The 17861-nt window shown below is 40.2% G+C and overlaps 3 protein-coding genes across 3 annotated transcripts in view; 2 read left to right on the forward strand and 1 right to left on the reverse strand.

The window, feature by feature from the left end:
* Positions 1–221: 221 nt before the first annotated feature.
* On the reverse strand, positions 222–2166 carry LOC127378411 (uncharacterized). The gene is made up of 5 exons (XM_051427235.1): positions 1953–2166; positions 1495–1806; positions 1195–1318; positions 998–1055; positions 222–429 (listed from the first exon to the last, which is right to left on the reverse strand). The coding sequence occupies exons 1-5, from the start codon at positions 2011–2013 to the stop codon at positions 268–270; spliced, it is 717 nt and encodes a 238-aa protein (XP_051283195.1). The 5' UTR covers positions 2014–2166; the 3' UTR covers positions 222–267.
* Positions 2167–6810: 4644 nt separating this feature from the next.
* On the forward strand, positions 6811–9094 carry gemin8 (gem (nuclear organelle) associated protein 8). Its single transcript, XM_051427242.1, has 4 exons — positions 6811–6892; positions 7180–7251; positions 7523–7856; positions 7994–9094. Exons 2-4 carry the CDS (start codon positions 7249–7251, stop codon positions 8251–8253), a joined length of 597 nt encoding a protein of 198 aa, XP_051283202.1. The 5' UTR covers positions 6811–6892; positions 7180–7248; the 3' UTR covers positions 8254–9094.
* A 1339-nt stretch (positions 9095–10433) lies between these two features.
* Positions 10434–17861, forward strand: part of LOC127378404 (neuronal membrane glycoprotein M6-b) — a 40615-nt gene continuing 33187 nt past the window's right edge. The window contains exon 1 of the mRNA XM_051427223.1: positions 10434–10515. Within this exon, the coding sequence (XP_051283183.1) occupies positions 10512–10515 (4 nt within the window). The 5' untranslated portion in view covers positions 10434–10511. The remainder of the gene's footprint in view (positions 10516–17861) is intronic.

The following is a 17861-nucleotide window of genomic DNA, read 5'->3' on the forward strand; positions in this document are numbered from 1 at the left end:
CAAATGAGTTGCTCTTAATGTCCAGTTATTAATAATTTATATTCCTGTATATAATGGTGATACGACCAAACGCTTCTGTTAACTGAAAATTATTAATAATTAACTGTGTAAGGATTTATGTGATACAGCATTTTTAACACTAACTTTATCGTGTTTCTTGATTCCAGCGTTTAATAAAAACACCATTCTGACAACAACAACAAAAAAAATAATAAAGAAACCAGCGTTTTATTATTTTATTATGAAAAGAGGAATACATTAGACATGTTATTGACGTTTGGTTTCCATAATTTCATAGATTTCGCCAATTGGATCAGTCTCTGAATTTATTACGATGCCGTGTTGATGGGGCACTGAGGACATAGTCTGGTACAAATCACTTGCTGGCTGTTGAAGGCTTGTGTAGGTGTTATCTGGGTCATCTTTGTCCTATAAATAAACATATCAAAAAGTCTAATAAGGCATCCTTTGTAAAGGTTTATAAATGTAGTAGTTCATTTAATAAAAACATTAACCATTAACAAAAGCTGGTAAGGTTTTTAAAAAAATGGAACCATTATTTACACAAAATGAGAAAGTGGTACTTCAAATCTTAATGTGTCATGTTGAATAAATGAGACTGAAAAAAAGTTGACACATTGACCCTGAGTCATACGGAAACCTCAGTTTTTTACGTAATTTACCAGCTGATTCACATCCCCTGGGCTTTTATTCACAGCACTGCTGCTCAAAATCTTCCAGGTAGAAGATCAAGAGCAGAATTTTCTGTTGGTTTAAACATTAAAATGGGAAATAAATGCATCCTAAGTACAGTCTGATTGAGGAAGACATTTTCCTGCACCTTAGAAACAAGAAACCTTGCAGATGTCAAAAACAAATCCAGGAAAGCAGGGGGACTAAGCAAGTCTAATGAGTTGCCACTGAGTGTATACAGTAAATACTGTATGTGAGCTACTTACTAAGTTAAAGGGGGGAAAAAAGAGAATACGTTGCTCACCAGAGAGCAGGTGGATTCGCTTACAGATAATACAGATGGTCCTGACCTTGTCTTGTCTCTGAAAAAAAGAAGAGATTCATATAAGTGGAGCACAACACAAACCAAAGCAGCAACTACAGTCAATAGTTCAATGTTACTCCTTATACTCCTCCCAACATAAATACCAGATTCCTGCATTTAGATCAAGAATTTATCACCTGTAACTCTGTTTTCTCAGGATAAACCCAAGGACGACTCCAGTTATGATGACAACAGCAGTACCACTACTAATCAAAGCGGTATAAATGAGCATTTTCAGAGAATTGCTGGCCTCTTTCTCTCCTAAAAAACAAAGAAACGTTGAATTTCAATATAATTTTGACAATTATTCCTGGTTCTCTGTTGGATTATTTACTTTATGCATTGACAGTGGTCTGGTTTAATCTACAAGTAGAGGCATCACACCTGAAATTAATCATGTTTACCACAGAGACAAATGCAATAAAATAAAAACGTACCTTTCACGGTGAGGATGAGATGCAGAGTATCCGTTCCACGAAAATGTGAACACTCACAGGTATAGTTCCCACTATCCTCTGTTGTCAAATTGGTCAGGTGGAGGAACATAGTCTGATTATTAGTCCTAAGTGTGAACCTGGAGTCACACTCGTGCACAAAGTCTTGTCCGTGTTGATACAGCAGTCGACACCCCTCTCCCCCGCTCGTCTCTGTTCTGATCTTACATACTATAAGTGTGATGATGTGCAGTGTGGCGGCGGCGCATATTGAAGTAACATCTGGTCCACTCCCGATGGTTTTCACAATAGCCTCTGGAAGTATAGGAAATGAGTGACTGAGACCTGAACGAGCAAGATGAGTTAATAGCAGGAGACACTAAGAAAGCTAACAAAGTAAGCAACTTGTAATTCTACCAAACTGCACACATTATACATACTGAAACTCTCCAGTATAGTACCTTCAGTGTTAATACACAAACACAGGGGGAGAAGGACAAACCACAGCTTCCATTTATCCATAATGGTAGATAAGTAAACAACAGTGCTGCTGTCGGAGAACAGTAAACTACACTAAATGAGGAGGGTAAACATTGACACCTTAGACGAGTAGAAGCTGATAATGACGTGTTAAAAAGGAACTGCAAGACAGGACTGCTTCTACTTTCCTGTTTAGATAATGTTTGTCCCCCGCCCAATAAAATCGGATGTGAAATCTAAGCGCTTCGACTTTCAAGAACTTTGAGAATGTCCCATGACTCAAAGTTTGTCATGTTTGGAAGGAAGACTGGTTAAAATGACCTTTGCTTTATCATTTTAGACTGGGGGATCTCCGCCCAGAACTGGGTTGGGTTGCCATCAGCAGTACTGGGCTCCATTTCAGCAGCCAGGATCAGGAAACGTCCTGAGGCCCCTAGAGCACACATTAAGAGCACACATTAAGAGCACTGTGTCATGTTTTCATACCAATCAGAGCAGCAACGAGAAGTCAACCTGAACTTTCTTAAATTTAAAAAGGACCAATGTGTAGGATTTAAGTTGCAGATTGCAACTAACTGAACACCGCTGGTGTCCGTCTGTCGTTGGCTACTGTAGAAACATAGCGGACCCGGTGAAAAACGTTATAAAAATGGTTAATTCTTGATTATAAACTAATTAAAACTCCACCCATGACCCCGACCATACCATTAAGTCAAAATATTAGCAAAACTATAGCTTTTTAAAAAGCTTTTACATTAGGAAACCTTGTTCGACTCTCAGTGGTTGGGTAATGTCAGTAGAGGGAATAAACACCTTATACCAAAGAATTGCCACCAGGCCACATCAACAAGGACGAGAAAACATATTTTCTCTGCCCACGCTTTGTTCCTCAGCTGGACAGGAAGCAGACAAACTGAAACTGCAACAGAGACAGGCAGACAGCTTAAAATAGACGCAGGTCTACGGGATACAGAACCAGGTAGAACAACTGTGTCACGGCTGTAAATTAGAGCGACCCCCCCCCCCACCCTCCCTCCTAACCCCATGTGTAACACATGAAAGTCACACAGAATGTCCAATGCTTTGCCCATAGACAAACACTAATGCCCATTTTTAGACTTATTGAAATAAGGGCACCTTCACAGTCAACATGCCTGCTTTAGGCCTAAAAGCACAGGCCTACTGAGGTAACTGGGCGATGTATAAAACGTATATAGCCTATCAAGTTCTTCAACAAATTCTGTGTTGACTCTCATTCAAGGAATGACGTCACTGAGACCTGTTTCCTGTCTCTCATCCCGCACTGCTTGCCACAACCATCTGGAAACCCCCAGACATCTTGCGACCTCTTTGAAGGTCCCGACCCCAAGGTTGAGAACCACAGAGTTGGAGGACTGTTGTTAAAATGCTGCAGTGCATTCAAGAAACCGAACAATGAAACCAGGTCAAGCGTTCCTCCACCACAGTCATGAGACAAGCCTGAAAGTGATGTCTGTGAAGTAGTATAATCCATCATTCTCAGTACCTGGCAGTTTATTACCACTGAAATATAAAACCCTTTACAAGGTTATATCTGTTTATACATAAAGTATGCAGAAACCAGACAGTATCAGTGTCAACCTCATCTGCAGAGCACATCAGGAAAGAAGGGAAGTTCATAAGAGAAACCACAGCTTTATCACAGCTAATACTTCTCACTTCACATCTCTTGTCTGGGTGTTGTGGTTTTCACTTTTCCTTGTTTGTAACACTGGTGATTACAGTGTCAGATAATGGGTTATATAGTTCTTGAGCTCAATGAAAAGGCAAATCAAATATAATACATATATGTGACTGACTAAATTCATCCTTGCTACACATAAGTGTAGGTCAGGGGAGCCCCCACTAAGGGTCGCCAAAGCTTGATTTTAAAGGGTTCAAGAAAACTTATATATTATATATTATATATATATATATAGTAGGCCTATATCTCACGATTTCATTCATTTATGTGACGAAAACCAAATTAAACTTGTATTTTTTAAGTTATTTAAGATTTTGAAGACCTGAACACAAACTATATTCACAGAGCCTCGTCCTGCATTAGAACAACAATACAACAAGAAAACACTGAATTTGTTTAAAAAAGAACCCTGTAAGTATGTATGATTGTTAAAAATAAACATAATATAATAAACATAATACAGAGGGTTGTACTAAATAAATCCTAAAAATATCAGAAAAACTCATCTCTATTGCAATATTCACTGGAAATAATCTAAAAAAATAAAATAAATTCATCCAACTTGCTAATTTTGCACAAACTTCCCGTGGTTATTTTGATCTCCAAGTGGGTTCAAGGAGTATTATAGTATTTATCAGCAGTCAGGGGTCATACGTTTACCCAATTATAGAGAAGGGATCCATTAAGGAAAAACGTTGGGAACCAGTGCCGTAGGGTTTGAGGGCCTGAATACTAAAATAAGAGCAGACCTACCAGCAGGGGAAGTAGTAGACAGAATGACCTACATTAAACAGTATCCAGGTTGTGCCTCTGAGATTAAAAATGTCTTTGTGTAGAGATACTCCCGGTATCATCACTGATTATTGGTTTTAATGTGTCAAGCTAAATAAATAGTTCACTATTGTGACTTTTTTTACTACATTGGAGATCCTAAAGATAAAAAAAGATGCAACCTAATATTTAAATAATGATCTTATTAGTGTCTGTAAGGCATTGGTGAAAATGTGGTATCAAGATTAACATTAATAAAATTGTTTAAATGCACAGCAGCACTACGATTCACCTAATTAAAGATGTAAATAAAGGGGAACAGATTGTCATGTCACAGGCCTACAGTGCAAATACATTAAATTATAGTCAACATAGCAAACCAAATATTGGTTTATAAGAATTAGGATCAAAACGTGCAAAAGTACCCATCATGCAATGGGAGATATTACTTTAAAATTTAGCTCCTGATCCATTTTATTTCTGTAAATGTAAAAAGAAACAGCAAGGCCACTGGGTAACATTTACTGAAAACACCATTTCATTTACACAGCAATGTGAGGTTGTATTTAAGGAAGCGATAAATGATATACTTTAGACAATCCATGCTCTGAAAAAGAGAAAATGCTTGTTTTATTTTAAGACTTATTCTACACACCCATTCAAACAACACACCGTAGGAAAAAATGTAAAGGCACATCTGTCTTTCTGCATTTCCTCTGAAAGCTTTGAAGCCTCAAGCCAAAGCATGACCCAGATATAGTCAAACATGTCTCACAGCACTCAAACACTCTAACTATTCGTCCTTCGTAAAAAAAAATATCACATGACGACTCTGTGATCAAAAACCAAAACCAGTCATATAAATATGTGATAGACTGCTGCTGCCTGCTCGAACAGCTTACTCAAATCTCAACTTTACTCTTAAACAGCAGCGTATCGTGCAGCCAAATGACATAAAACTTTAATTAAATGTCAACAAATTTAGAATAAAAGTTTAAAATACAAATAAGGAATGTATATTGAGGACCCTCGTGTTGTAGGTCCAAGCACATCATACCCCCCCCTGTATAAAAGGACATTTATGATGCTTCTCATCCCTTCAATAGGTTATCCACATATAGGAGATGACATTGTGTGTAAAAAGAGCGAGAGCGTACCACCTGTGCACTTTAGTTTCACTTAACTCATCTTTTTTTCACATCATACACACCTGGTAACTGATTACAGGCGGTTAATTGATCCTTTCTTTCCATACAGCCCATTAAACCCATGCTTGATCAATATCTGGTTATCACTGAGCATGCACACAGACGTAGAAAAGCCTACTTCTGCAGAACGCCTTTCATGTGCAGAGACACACAGATCTTTGATGTTCTTTCATGAATCTCATCATCTCGTGTGACACCAGAGGAGTAAAAGTGAAACACAGCCACATGTACACAGATGATAACTACCTACCAAATTAGGTCACTCACACATGTCAAAGATGGCGGTGAGAAGAGTACTTGCTCCTCTCTGGATGTAAAGCTCCAGCCACATGCTCCACAACCTCAGTAGCTTCACCTTGAAACCAGATAGAGTTAATTATGTGCATCAGAAGAAGACATGAATACTAAAAAGTGCTGTAACTTATGAATGATCAAAGTAAGGCCTTTGCTTTTCAGGCTTTATTCACACTTCAAGCCTTAGTGCCCAATTCTGAATTATTGCTCTGATTTATTAATTTGTTTTAATGTGGCTCATATCATATCATGCACAAGTCTCGGTCCTGAAGTCCTTTATGATGAATGTTTGTTCATCTGTGATTGTTTGATGACAGTGTGAACAGAACATTTGAGTTTTCTTTGTGAACATAGCTCTATCCTGACACTTTGGTGATAAAAGAGAAAGCTTGAGAGGCTAAATTGTAAAAACTATAAAGTTAATTACCTCCTGCAGATTAAGTGCGCGTCCAAACAAAAGTTTCGGCGGTTGATGGCTCCGGAAATTAGTAATTGTGCTTTCAAAATAAAATAATCATTGGGCTTTATTTGAGAAAGAAAGAAAATTATTTATCAATACACGTATTTTTTAAATAAACAATAATAGAAGTGTTGGCGAGATGTATTGCAATAATAAAAGGGTAAAATAATTTATCAGTAAATAAATACTTCCCAATAAATATTCCATAACATGAAAAAAAAAAAAAAAACTACAACTCCCTTTAAAAAACTCTTCTCTTCTTTCGAGTGATTTCCTATGTGGGCTTTTAATAGATCAAAAACTATTAATATTAATATGTTACAGCTCCAGTATTTGAACAGTGTGCACACTGTCCACTGGGTGGCGCCACTTAGCCAGCATTTACGTTGCTCTGCCCCAAAGGCTGCTGGGTAAATTGTCTCTGAGGACGCAGCATGAGCCGCTGAACAAGTTGACATCACACAGGTAAATGTTTCCTAATGAGCCGCTCAGCTTGTGAATACACACATTTTATATTGTTTGTATTTACTGTGTGTTTAGTGTCACTGTTGTTTATTTGAGGTGTGGAGTCGGACTTTGAATGCGCCTCCATCTTTGTTTTTAAGATGTTAGCATGTGTCTTCTTCCCTCCTCACACAGACAGCCTCACTGCTGTGTTTCTAAGTGCTATTTTATCTAAACAGAAGCTCATATTGTTAAACGCACTCTACATTTTCTAGTTGTTCTCATTAGTTATTGTGTCTTTTTTCCAGAAGTAGCAGGTTAGCGGCTGGTTAGCAGAGTTAGCAGAGACATTCAGTGAGCTGCAGGCATCTCCAGTCATGGTAAGTTACTGTCTTCAGCTTGAGTATTATTAGTGTTATATATTAAAGGTATACTGGGCAGGAAAACCTTTAAAAGACAAAGTGGGACTGCAACATATAAGAGCAGCAGACTCCTTTTTACTGAGACCTTCAAAGACCTGGTGTTATTCAGAAAGTGGCAGACATCAGGGTGCCCAGTAAACCTTTAAATTAACCTAAAACCAAGAGATTTTTGATGGAAAACAATTGTGAAACTGTGAATAATATCTGTTCTGATCCCTCTCATTGGCAGGAGGACATAAGCACTGTGATGTCCTGGTTTTCCAGCCCTGTGTACAACCGCTACTGGCAGCACTACCAGCAGGCGATGGCCTGGCACCAGAGACACAGGCGTGCCTACCGAAAGGCCTTGGAGGCTGCCTACGGCCCTGGCTACTGCCTGGAGCAGCATCCCAGCAGCCGCCGGCGTTACGCGGACTGGCACGGCAGAGAGCGCGGCATGAAAGATGAAGCAGAGGAGGAGAGCAGCTCGGACAGTGAGATCGAGTGTGACGTCAGCAACATGGAGATCAGCGAGGAGCTCCGGCAGTACTTCGCCCAGACGGAGAAACACAGAGAGGAGCTGAGTAAGAGAGAGACGTTGTTCCCCTGCAGTTATCAGTCTCAGGACGTATCAGGAGTAACTTGCTTTGATTTGGGGCTCTATAAGGTGAAGAGGTGCCTGCTGTGTGTCTAAAAATAATCTGTTTTCCTGTCCCTGCAGAGAAGCAGCAGCAGATGGAGGCCGAGCAGCACGACAGCTACGTGCCAGCCGACCAGGACCTGCACGCCGTCTCCTGGCGAAACAGCGCAGCTCCTCCTTTCGAGCGACCGGGCGAGAGACGTGGGGCCGAGATGAAGAAGCTGTACGGCGAGGACGCGGCTAAGATCCTGGCCATGGAGGCGGCGATGCAACTCACGTTCGACAGAAACTGTGACCTCAAACAGCCCAAATACTGGCCCGTCATCCCGCTAAAACTGTAACGGCGGTGGACAGAGCGGTCGGTTGGGAGGAAATCTCTGACCTCAGGGTGTCGATGTAATGGATGGAGGGCTGTCCGCACTTCTAATGTGGAACTTTGGGTTAGCTAAGGGTTGGAAGTTATTTTAAGCACAAAAAGACGTGAATGTCACCGACCTGTCAGCTGCTGCTCCACATGAAAACTTATTTTGAAAGTACACAAAATGTTGGATTTGTTGTAACTTTACACTTTTACATAACTTACTTTTAACTCTATGAACACATCCTGTATCCTAGAGACTGCATGGGCTCTGTATGGGATCCACAGCTCCTCCGTCATGTTTCCAAATCTTATTTCCTTCGTTTGAGGTCAGAGGGGAAGCTGCGACTGTCTGCCATCAGTGCGTGGTGTCTGGTCATGACATGCTGGTTTTGATAAATACATGGGGGAAAAAATATTTATACATAAACAACTTATGCCTGCATGTTTCCACCTAATCTGTTTGTTTACCCTCGAGCTTGGTGCTGTTACATGCTGCAGTAGCTCCTCTTATGCCTGTCAACTCGGTTTAACCACAGAAACACTGTCGACCCCCCCTCCCTCTGCTCAAATTTTTAGAAACGTTCCTGCATGGCTGCTTCCGATATTTCACTTTTCAGCACACATGAAGAGTGATTTGTTGTTGTGCTTCTAAACTGTGCCTCTCCGATTCTGACATTTCATCAGGTTCAAAGGCGTCGGTTTGGTTTCTCAGGAGGGACGTTTACTATTCTCTTTTATCTGGCGCTCGCACCAGTAGACTGAGGGATGTGGGTTTTAATATGAATTCTGTCTGTAATAAAGTATTTTATGTTTGTATAAAACCTGCTTTGTCAGTTGTGATGTCTTAATTACCTCTCTGGCTCTTTATTACATAACTGCTGTTAAGCTTATGGGCAGTGTACTCGTACATTCCCAAATACTGAATTTTATTAAACATTTTTACACTTGATTAATAGATTTGAAGGTTTCAGTTTGATCCTGAAACACTTTCCTGTAGGAGACAGGACCACTGCCACCAGTCTATTTCTATGAGCTGCATTCAGTCAGTATATTCTGTATTAATTCATATATTTTGTGTTGTTTTATATGTTTCTTGGTAGTATAACTCTGAAGTACCAATACAGCAATGTAAAAATACTCCATTACAAGTCCTTCATTAAAATCTGCTTAAGTGAAAATAGAGATGTATTATTAGTATACTTAAAGCTAATGTTTGGTAGTTTAGTCCAGTGGTTACAACCTAGAGGTAAGGCCACTCCATAGGGTCACAAGATATACTGAGGGGTCATCAGATGATTAATGGGAGAGAAAAGAAGAAAAAGTTCTGCTGCACACATTTCTATTTATTGTCCTTCCTTTCTTTCATCTTGTTTGTGAATTATTGGATCATTTTTCCTCTTTAAGCCTTGATTAGAGTTACTTAAATAAAACCATGTGGGGAGTTTTAAGGGGAAATCTCTCTTTGGTGGAACTGTTAACAACTGATAGACATCTGAACCTCAACCAGACCCTGTTTTTCTGCAAGAGGTCACAAGATGATCTGGTTGTTCTTTGTAAAATCATCATACGTTTAATCTGAAAAGTAATCAATAACTAAGGCTGCCAATTACTGTATTGGAATAAAAAGTACAACATTCCCTCTGAACTGTAGGTAGAAGTAATGGAAACAGTTAAGTATAGTACAAGTACATGTACTATACAGTAAATGTACTTAAGTACTTAAGTAAGTGTTACTTCCCACCACTGCATGTAAGAGGTTATAGGAAATTGAATAAAAACAGCAGTTCTTACTCATGAGGGGAAACTAATGATACTCCCACGGTATTAATATGAGTTTGCATTAGAATGTGTATAAGTGTGCCAATGCACAAGCAGCAGGAAAATACTGATCAATCACTGATCAGTGGCAGTGAAAATCAATAGAAACTGAACAAGTGAAGCACAAACAGTTGACCCTTCCTTATAAAAACGTGAAGTTTCTCTCTGCAGTCTTATACTTTTTATATAATAACTTCTGGAGAACCAATAAGGACTCTCGGGTGTGTTTCGGATTAATAAAGTCTGATCCATTTCTAGCTGCAGCCGTGACGTCACCCCTCACCTCCCCCCTCCTCTCGATTCCCAAACGGGACGTCCAGTTGTTTGCATGCAGCCCCTCTCCAAACAACCTGTGGACATCATCATCTGGGAGCCTGCTCACTGTCTGTCTCAGGGCCAGTTTCCACGGAAGCTGATAAAATGGGTACGTGAACTTATTTCCTACACACAAGTGGTGCGTTCACTTTCTGCTGCTTTTTGTTTGTTTTTCTCGGTGTTTGGATGCTGTCCTGCAGCAGCTGCAAGAGGGACCTCTCCTGGCTCCAATGGTCGGTAATCAGTTTAAAGACTCAAACAGATGAGTGTAACCCGAGTTTCACCGTTCACTCTGAAGTTCGTGCGTCCTTCCGTCGGTTCATAGTAACGGTATCATTTGCTCTCTTACACGTCGAGGCTCAGTTTTACATTTGTGCCGTTCAAATGAGCGTGCAGCGGCGCTCGTGCATGATGAGCAGTAGCTTTACCACTGTGCGTGCGTGCGTGCGTGTGTGTGTGTGTGTGTGTTGCATGTCACTGGTCAGGGCAACAAGAAAAGCTTCATTTCATTAGTTCATTACTTTACTTTCAGCAGTGTAATTAAGTACTGTACTTGAGTGCAAATACTTGAGTAGCCTATTTCCATTTTATCCTTTATATATTTCTCCTCCACTACATCTCAGAGGCAAATATTTTTACTACATTTGTTTGGTTTTCAGATAACAATTTTCAAAACCCTTCACTTCCTGTCCAGTTAAAACTAAAAAATTTGATGATGTTTATAAGATAAGATGTTCCTTTATCGCCCCAGTAGAAGAAATACAAGTTAACCACAGCAGCACAGGGGAAATGTATGCAATCCGCAAATATAATAATGTAATATATAAAATAAAAATATAATAGAAATGTATTTAAGTATATAAAGTATATAAAGTATATACACGATATACAATAAAGTTGAATATGGTCCAGATGGATAACTATACATGTGCAAAGTTGCTGGGTATTGTGCAATATAAAAGAAAAAAACTTTACTTCCTTTATGGGTTGCGGAAATCCCCCTGCTTCTATAAATCATAGATAAATTAACTATTTTAGACAAAACCTCTTGGATTAACTAGAAAATGTCACAAAGCTTAAAACAAGGCTCATGAGAATGAGACACAGATGCTACAAACATATGAGGATTTTATAGAATAAGAAGAATTAATGTAGATTACAGTACCAAACAGTATATACAATGTAAAATGCCGCAGTGATATTAATCCAAAAACATATAATAGTACTTGTACTTGTTATACTTTAAGTACATTTTACAGATAATTCTCACATACTTTAACTTATATTTTGAATGCAGGTCTTTTACTTGTAGTACAGTTTTCACAGTGTGGTATTAGAACTTTTATTTAAGTAAAAGATCTGAATACTTCTGAAGGCCTTTCCAGTCATTTGGGCTATTTTCAGGGAAATGTCTCCTGTTACAAGGTAAAATGTGAGTTTGCCTGACTGTAGTTCAGCGTAAACACTCGCTTCATCCTCCCCATGTCAACTTCTCATGTGAGAGTTGATGCTGATTGGATTAAGAGGGAGTGATCCGCTCCCTCTCTGCAGATTAAACAGGGTGGACAAGGTTGAAACACAGAAGACAAGGGCTGTTGTGTATGTTATGTTGATGCATGTCGCAGGAAGAGCAGGGTTTTGCATATTCTTCTTTTTTTATGAGCTTTATTCGATCAGGTAATCTCATTGGAATCGAGATCTCTAGAGTACAGCAGGAGAAATAACAGACATAAAAAAAGGTTCTTTGTAATTTATTCCATTTATAATGTGCACAATACTGGAAGTCTTCAGGCCTTAATAATAAAATATATTGAGTGAATGAGCAGCATGAAGATATATACACAGTCCATGTTTATTTGGTCAAAAATATATGGTAGCTGAGATGTGACAATATGCATTTAAACACACAGATGATTAAACTTCACACTCAAATAGACACATTTTAGGACACCCTACCTCGGAAATAAAAAAAGGATTCTTCAGGTTGGTAAAGAAAAGATATTTTGTAGATTTGTTTCTGACAAATTAAAGCTTCATAATTTGTCTTCGATCTCAATTTGTTCAAAGTTTCATGAATTGTGTTAAATCGCGAGTTATCCTTAGATCCCGAAACCCAAAATTGCCAGTTTAGCTAACAAGAGGTTGCAGTTAAAAAGTGTACTTTCAAGATTATGATGCTAAAGGCTTTTTTAAAATAGTGTTGACATCTTGAATTTGGCTTTGAAGCAATGCCATTTGAACTTTTTGTTGGCATCGGATAACATCTAGAAATGCAACACAGGCTTTGGTAAAAACAGCATTCAAACCAGCACAGGAGAGGACATAAAACCCCAAGGTTATACTACAGACATCTATGTGTAGTATACAGTATTTATATATAAGGGTGCCCAGATAGATGTGGAGTTTGTTACCAGTTCATTACGCATGAAACGCCAAGCAGAACAAACCAAACTGAGGACAAACTACGGTCTGGACTCATATTCTTGTTTGTCTTCACTGTCTTTTAACAGCAGAGAAGGTGAATCACGGATAGCAAAGACATGTGCATGCGTAGTTCAGATCTTCTTGTATTGTAATTGACCAGTGAAGCAAACGTTTCTACCGCAGTTGAGATCGTAGCGAATAAAGATTGTAGATGTGATGGCCTTTGGTTTCCAATTTGTTTTGAAAGACGTAATCAGACCGGAGTGAACTGGCAGAAACTGAGCTTTGTCTCTGTTTTAGTGGAGGTTGACCTAAAAGCATTCAGATTGATCTCATTAAGCTCCGAAGCCACCAACGTTTTCAAGCATTTATCTCTATCCATTACATTTCTTCCTCCCCTCCTCCCCTACATCTCTCTCTCTCTCTCTCTCTCTCTCTCTCTCTCTCTCTCTCTTTCTTTGTCCCTCTTTCTCTCCCTTTTATAACATCTGTTTCCAATAAGGCAGCAAGACTGTTTATCGCCTTCAGGCCGGTGAGAAGTTGAGAACAGACAGGATGTAGCCAAGTGACATGATTTACTGCGATGGGGAACCGGAGCAGTTTTTCAGCAGGAAGCCATCATAAACTTCTCTCTTTCCAGCTCCCCTTGTTTTGCCTGAACCCAAAACTGCTACTTTAGTCTCATCATCGTCAGCATCATCATCCCCTCTTTCATCTGCTCCTCTCATCATCTCCCCGCTCATTGTCCTCATCATTATTCTTTCCATTTTCCCCTCCCCTTCTTCTTTCCTCTCCTCCTCCTCCCCCCTCCGTTCATCCTCCGTGAATTCGCTCTTTGTGCTCTCTTTTTGCTGCAGTTCGTCTCTGCTCGGCTGAATGTGGAAACTCATATCCTCTTGCATCCTCTCCTGTGGATTTGCTGTGCACGGATCTGCAGAATGGATACTGACTGTCGCAGCCGTCTGAGCAGACAGACTTCAAAGGCTGCAGATTTTAAAAGGATTGTTTTATTCTGAAGGAATAAATGATCACTCAGCTGGAAAGAGAAGTGGAACGATCCAGTGGCCTGATTAGAATAGCAACATACCAACACTTAAACTGCAGTAATAGTGCCATAATGATAGTCTGGGTTTAGCTGAATGCAAACCATAATTACTGGGGGTGTTCTATTTATATATACATTTAGATATTTTTACACTGGAGCTGCCAATACCCAGATTTTGCACAAACTTTTGTACTTTGTGAAATCTTATATTTGACTTTTAACGGTTATAAAACACTTCAACATATTCAATGCTGTATATAGCACACTAGATTGCCGAAAGCAGCAGAAAACCTTCTAGCTCAGGACTGAACAGCACATTTTCCAGCATTAACAAGTGTTGATTTTTCAGTTTTAATTATTAGGAGTTGACAAGTGTTGATATGAGAGCTCATATGACTCTGGGGCAGCTGACTAAAACTATCTCAAAGTATTAAATTAACTGATAGTTGGCGACTCTGTATCATTACGCCACAAGAGTCAAATTAAGACTGACAATTGGCAAATTTGTAATTGGATGGCTTGAGTGTATTATGAGTCTGACTGAGCGCCTATGAAAGACACAGAGAGAGGCAGTGTAACATGGATAAAAGCAAAAGGCAAAACAAAACCTAAAGGGTGAGGCAGGCAAAAGATCATAATAGGGCAGAAAGAAAGGCAGAAACACTACTAGCAGGACTAGTTGGTGAACCTCTGAAGTTGGCGAGATAACTAGCTGCTATTGTCAGTCCCTTAGCATGAATATCCTATTTTCTCTGAACTGAGTCATTAACGTCACCCTGGCATTTTGTACACCATTTCATTAAAAAAAGAGCTGTTAAAGAGGAAATAAAGCTCACAAATATTACAAGCCTTACGCTACAATAGCTTCCACCATTTTGGACTCTGTTCCCTCAGAATTGCTGAGATGGATTGCTATTGGTCAGTGGCACACATTCTTTAGTTAAATGCTGGCATGCCCAGGCATATAGGGTGACTTTACACACTATGTACATCCTGCGGTACTGATGAGGGGATTGGGAGCAGGTGTGGAGCTTAGGTGGCGAGGATGAGAGGTGAGGACGACTGCAGGATGGGGAGGGAATCGCAGTCTCTGGAACGACATTAAAGTCAAATAACAAAAGTTGCACAGATTTATGAAGTGTTCCCATGACTCATCAGTCTGCTCCTGCTGGCCAGGTTTACAGTGTTGTTGGCTTTCACAGTTATATTTCCGAACATTAATCACTCCTTTTAGCAATCTAGAGAACGTGATCTTTGCTTTTATGTAGCTCCACTACATCATTCTTTGTTCTCCAGCTTTGTTCTACTTCTCAAATGTCTATTCTTCATTCTATTGTCAGTCTCAGAATTGATTTTATAGTTTGAACTGAGAGTGAAATGGATCCAGTACCAAACTATATCACAGAATCCCACTGTATCCCCACCTCCCACACCAGCTTGCATTTGTATTCACGAGGCTACCGCCTGCTTGTCTTTTTCCTCGTCCTGCATGTGAGCATTTTAAGATCAGCCCTAACGGCTACTCTCATGTGTCAGAGTCAGTCGTCGTCGAGAGGACCTGTTGCCATGGCGACGCAGCGATGCACAAAGCGGGCGTCATTTCAAATACGAACAGTCACACATCTGATCACACGAGCCCACGCAGACAAAAAATAGGCAGAACATGAATATATATATATATATATATATATATATATATATATATGTGTACACACACGTGACCCACAGACAGCAGGGGATTGCCATTCTGCCACTCCTCCCCCTGCTTCTCTTCCACCCCTGGAGTGATGATGATGATGATGATGAAGATGATGAGCCCACCCTGCTTTGCATTTCCTCCACACAGTGACTCATGGTGTGCTTGAATACTGTACTGATGGAAGCGGCTCTTACTCCACATTGCTGCTGGCGTGTGCTGCAGTTCCTTACAGTAGGTCACAGGTGCAACAGCTCCTGAGGTCACATGACCCTTGAAGAGGTCACATGACGCAGGCAGGCGGACGTGGATGGGGGGTGGGGATGTATATGTATATGTGTGTGTGTTTGGGATTGGGGTGTGTGCAGTTGTTGGGATGACAACATAACATCATGTGGAGCAGACTGTGGACCAAATCTGGGCCAGCGGGATTAGCGGCTCGTCAGATAAATTGCTGGGCGGAGGGGGTGGTGGGGGGATGGGTGTGTAGGCGTGTGTGTGTGTGGAGGTGTGTGTAGGTTAAGCCATCCGTACTGACAGGAGTCAGACCTTGTAAATAAGGTGAGATATATATCGGAGCTGCTGGAGGAGACTTTCTGCACGTAGTTCCAACAGAGGGTGGGCGTTCAGTCAGGTGTTATGTTTGTGTGTGAGAGGGAGGAAATAAAGGCCAAGGCACAAACTTCCCGGGCCTTGTTGTGCTTAAATGTGCACCGAAATTACACCGTGAAGTGGAAACTTTGCAATTGAATGCAAATTCAGTGCACACACAAGTGCAGGTGTCTAGGCAGAGAGATGATGACAAAGTATGTTGGGATTAGTTTGCATGAATTTGCATCAAAGTTACCCGTGTGCCTGCTTTTTGTTTGAACTGCCAGTTGGAGAAACACAGAAAGAAAGAAAAAAATTGCTTAAAATCACAATAATAACCTGAATGAATTTCAACTAAAGTCTTCATTCTGGTAGCTTTAGATCGAGTGTGTGTTTATGTGTGTGTTCGAGACGGACTAACCTTTGTGATCATCCGATGGTTCTGTTCAGGGATGAGAGGGATGCGTCTCCTTGGCGACCGACGGCTGAGGGCGGGGTGGGAGGCGGGGAGGTGGTGGTGCAAAACTGGGTCATCATCACAACCACAGATTAAGGGCCCCGGATCTCAACACACACTCACACATACACAGACACACGGACCATGCAGACACACACAAACACTTACACAAAGACGCTATCAGCGGAGAAATTAGAGGACGTTCCCAGTTGAGAGATGAAGACACAATGCCAGGTGAAGCGCTTCGATCTTGCTCTCTGCCAAAAGTTTCCCTTTTAGAAGAAGAAGCCAGAAGCCCATTAAAATGGCAAGGATTAGACTAAAACAACAGCGGGAGGCTCATAAAGCCGTCGTTGAGACACTCTGCTTTTTTCTGAGTGTGTGTGTGTGTATGTGAGTGCACCAGAGCCTTTATATGTGTGCTCAAGTGATGGCCTGTTCGCAGCTTTACTGATAAAATACTTCCATTTGACTAATGGAGGCAGATAAATCAATAACCAAATAGCTAAAAACATACAGGGTGAGACAAGTAAGATGGAGAACGCTGTGATCAAACAGAGGCAGAAACTGTTGCATGCTGGAGAAGGTTTTCACTGGTTTCTTAACTCCAAGTACAATATAGACACATTATGAAAGTGTTTTCTGCTCTGGTATTTCAAGGCTACATATTTTTCTTATTTTTAAAGGCCCTGCTGAAAGAACCATTGTGGACATTTTTCTTGCTGTGGACATGCATGACGTCCGTAGGAGGTGCAACATTGTGTGCGTTTCTATCCACATTTTTTTAATACGCATTTTAAATTTGCACACAAAAACCTGAGAGCCAAAAGTACAAAAAATATCATATTTCCATCATGTTTTTTAGATTGTTCTTGAGGTTTTGATTTAATTATGTCATCTTATGTTCATGTCATCTCTCTGTTCTTGTGCAACTGCTTAATGTTAGTGACTGGAGAATTCACACCAACAACTGTTTATTTCATCGAACCAACTCCTAATAATCCGGTAGTGGATGGACACGCATTCATTTGCATTTTATTTTTGACATTTTGACAGTGTGTGTTTTGGATTGAAACATGAGTTATGATATGTTCTGCAGCTAAAGTTGAGCTACGTTCAGCTTTTGACTGAATTCTTTCTTTGTAGGTTTTAGCATTAGCATTGTCTCAAGAAAGCTACAGCTGACAAAATTGTTGAAGCCAACAAAATCCACAGTAGTTGGCTAGAAATAAGAAGCCTGCT

This window comes from Dicentrarchus labrax, unplaced genomic scaffold, assembly GCF_905237075.1.
Source record: "Dicentrarchus labrax unplaced genomic scaffold, dlabrax2021, whole genome shotgun sequence".
Classification (NCBI taxonomy): domain Eukaryota; kingdom Metazoa; phylum Chordata; class Actinopteri; family Moronidae; genus Dicentrarchus; species Dicentrarchus labrax.

What these genes read in the sequence shown, in the direction of transcription:
- LOC127378411 (XM_051427235.1), bottom strand. Translation starts at nt 2,013, where the DNA reads ATGGATAAATGGAAGCTGTGGTTTGTCCTTCTCCCCCTGTGTTTGTGT. An exon ending in TTTGTGTATTAACACTGAAG is followed by an intron (nt 1,807 to 1,952) that starts GTACTATACTGG and finishes CTATACTTCCAG; the next exon opens with AGGCTATTGTGAAAACCATC. An exon ending in CTGAGAAAACAGAGTTACAG is followed by an intron (nt 1,056 to 1,194) that starts GTGATAAATTCT and finishes TCTTTTTTTCAG; the next exon opens with AGACAAGACAAGGTCAGGAC.
- gemin8 (XM_051427242.1), top strand. An exon ending in GAAACACAGAGAGGAGCTGA is followed by an intron (nt 7,857 to 7,993) that starts GTAAGAGAGAGA and finishes CTGTCCCTGCAG; the next exon opens with AGAAGCAGCAGCAGATGGAG.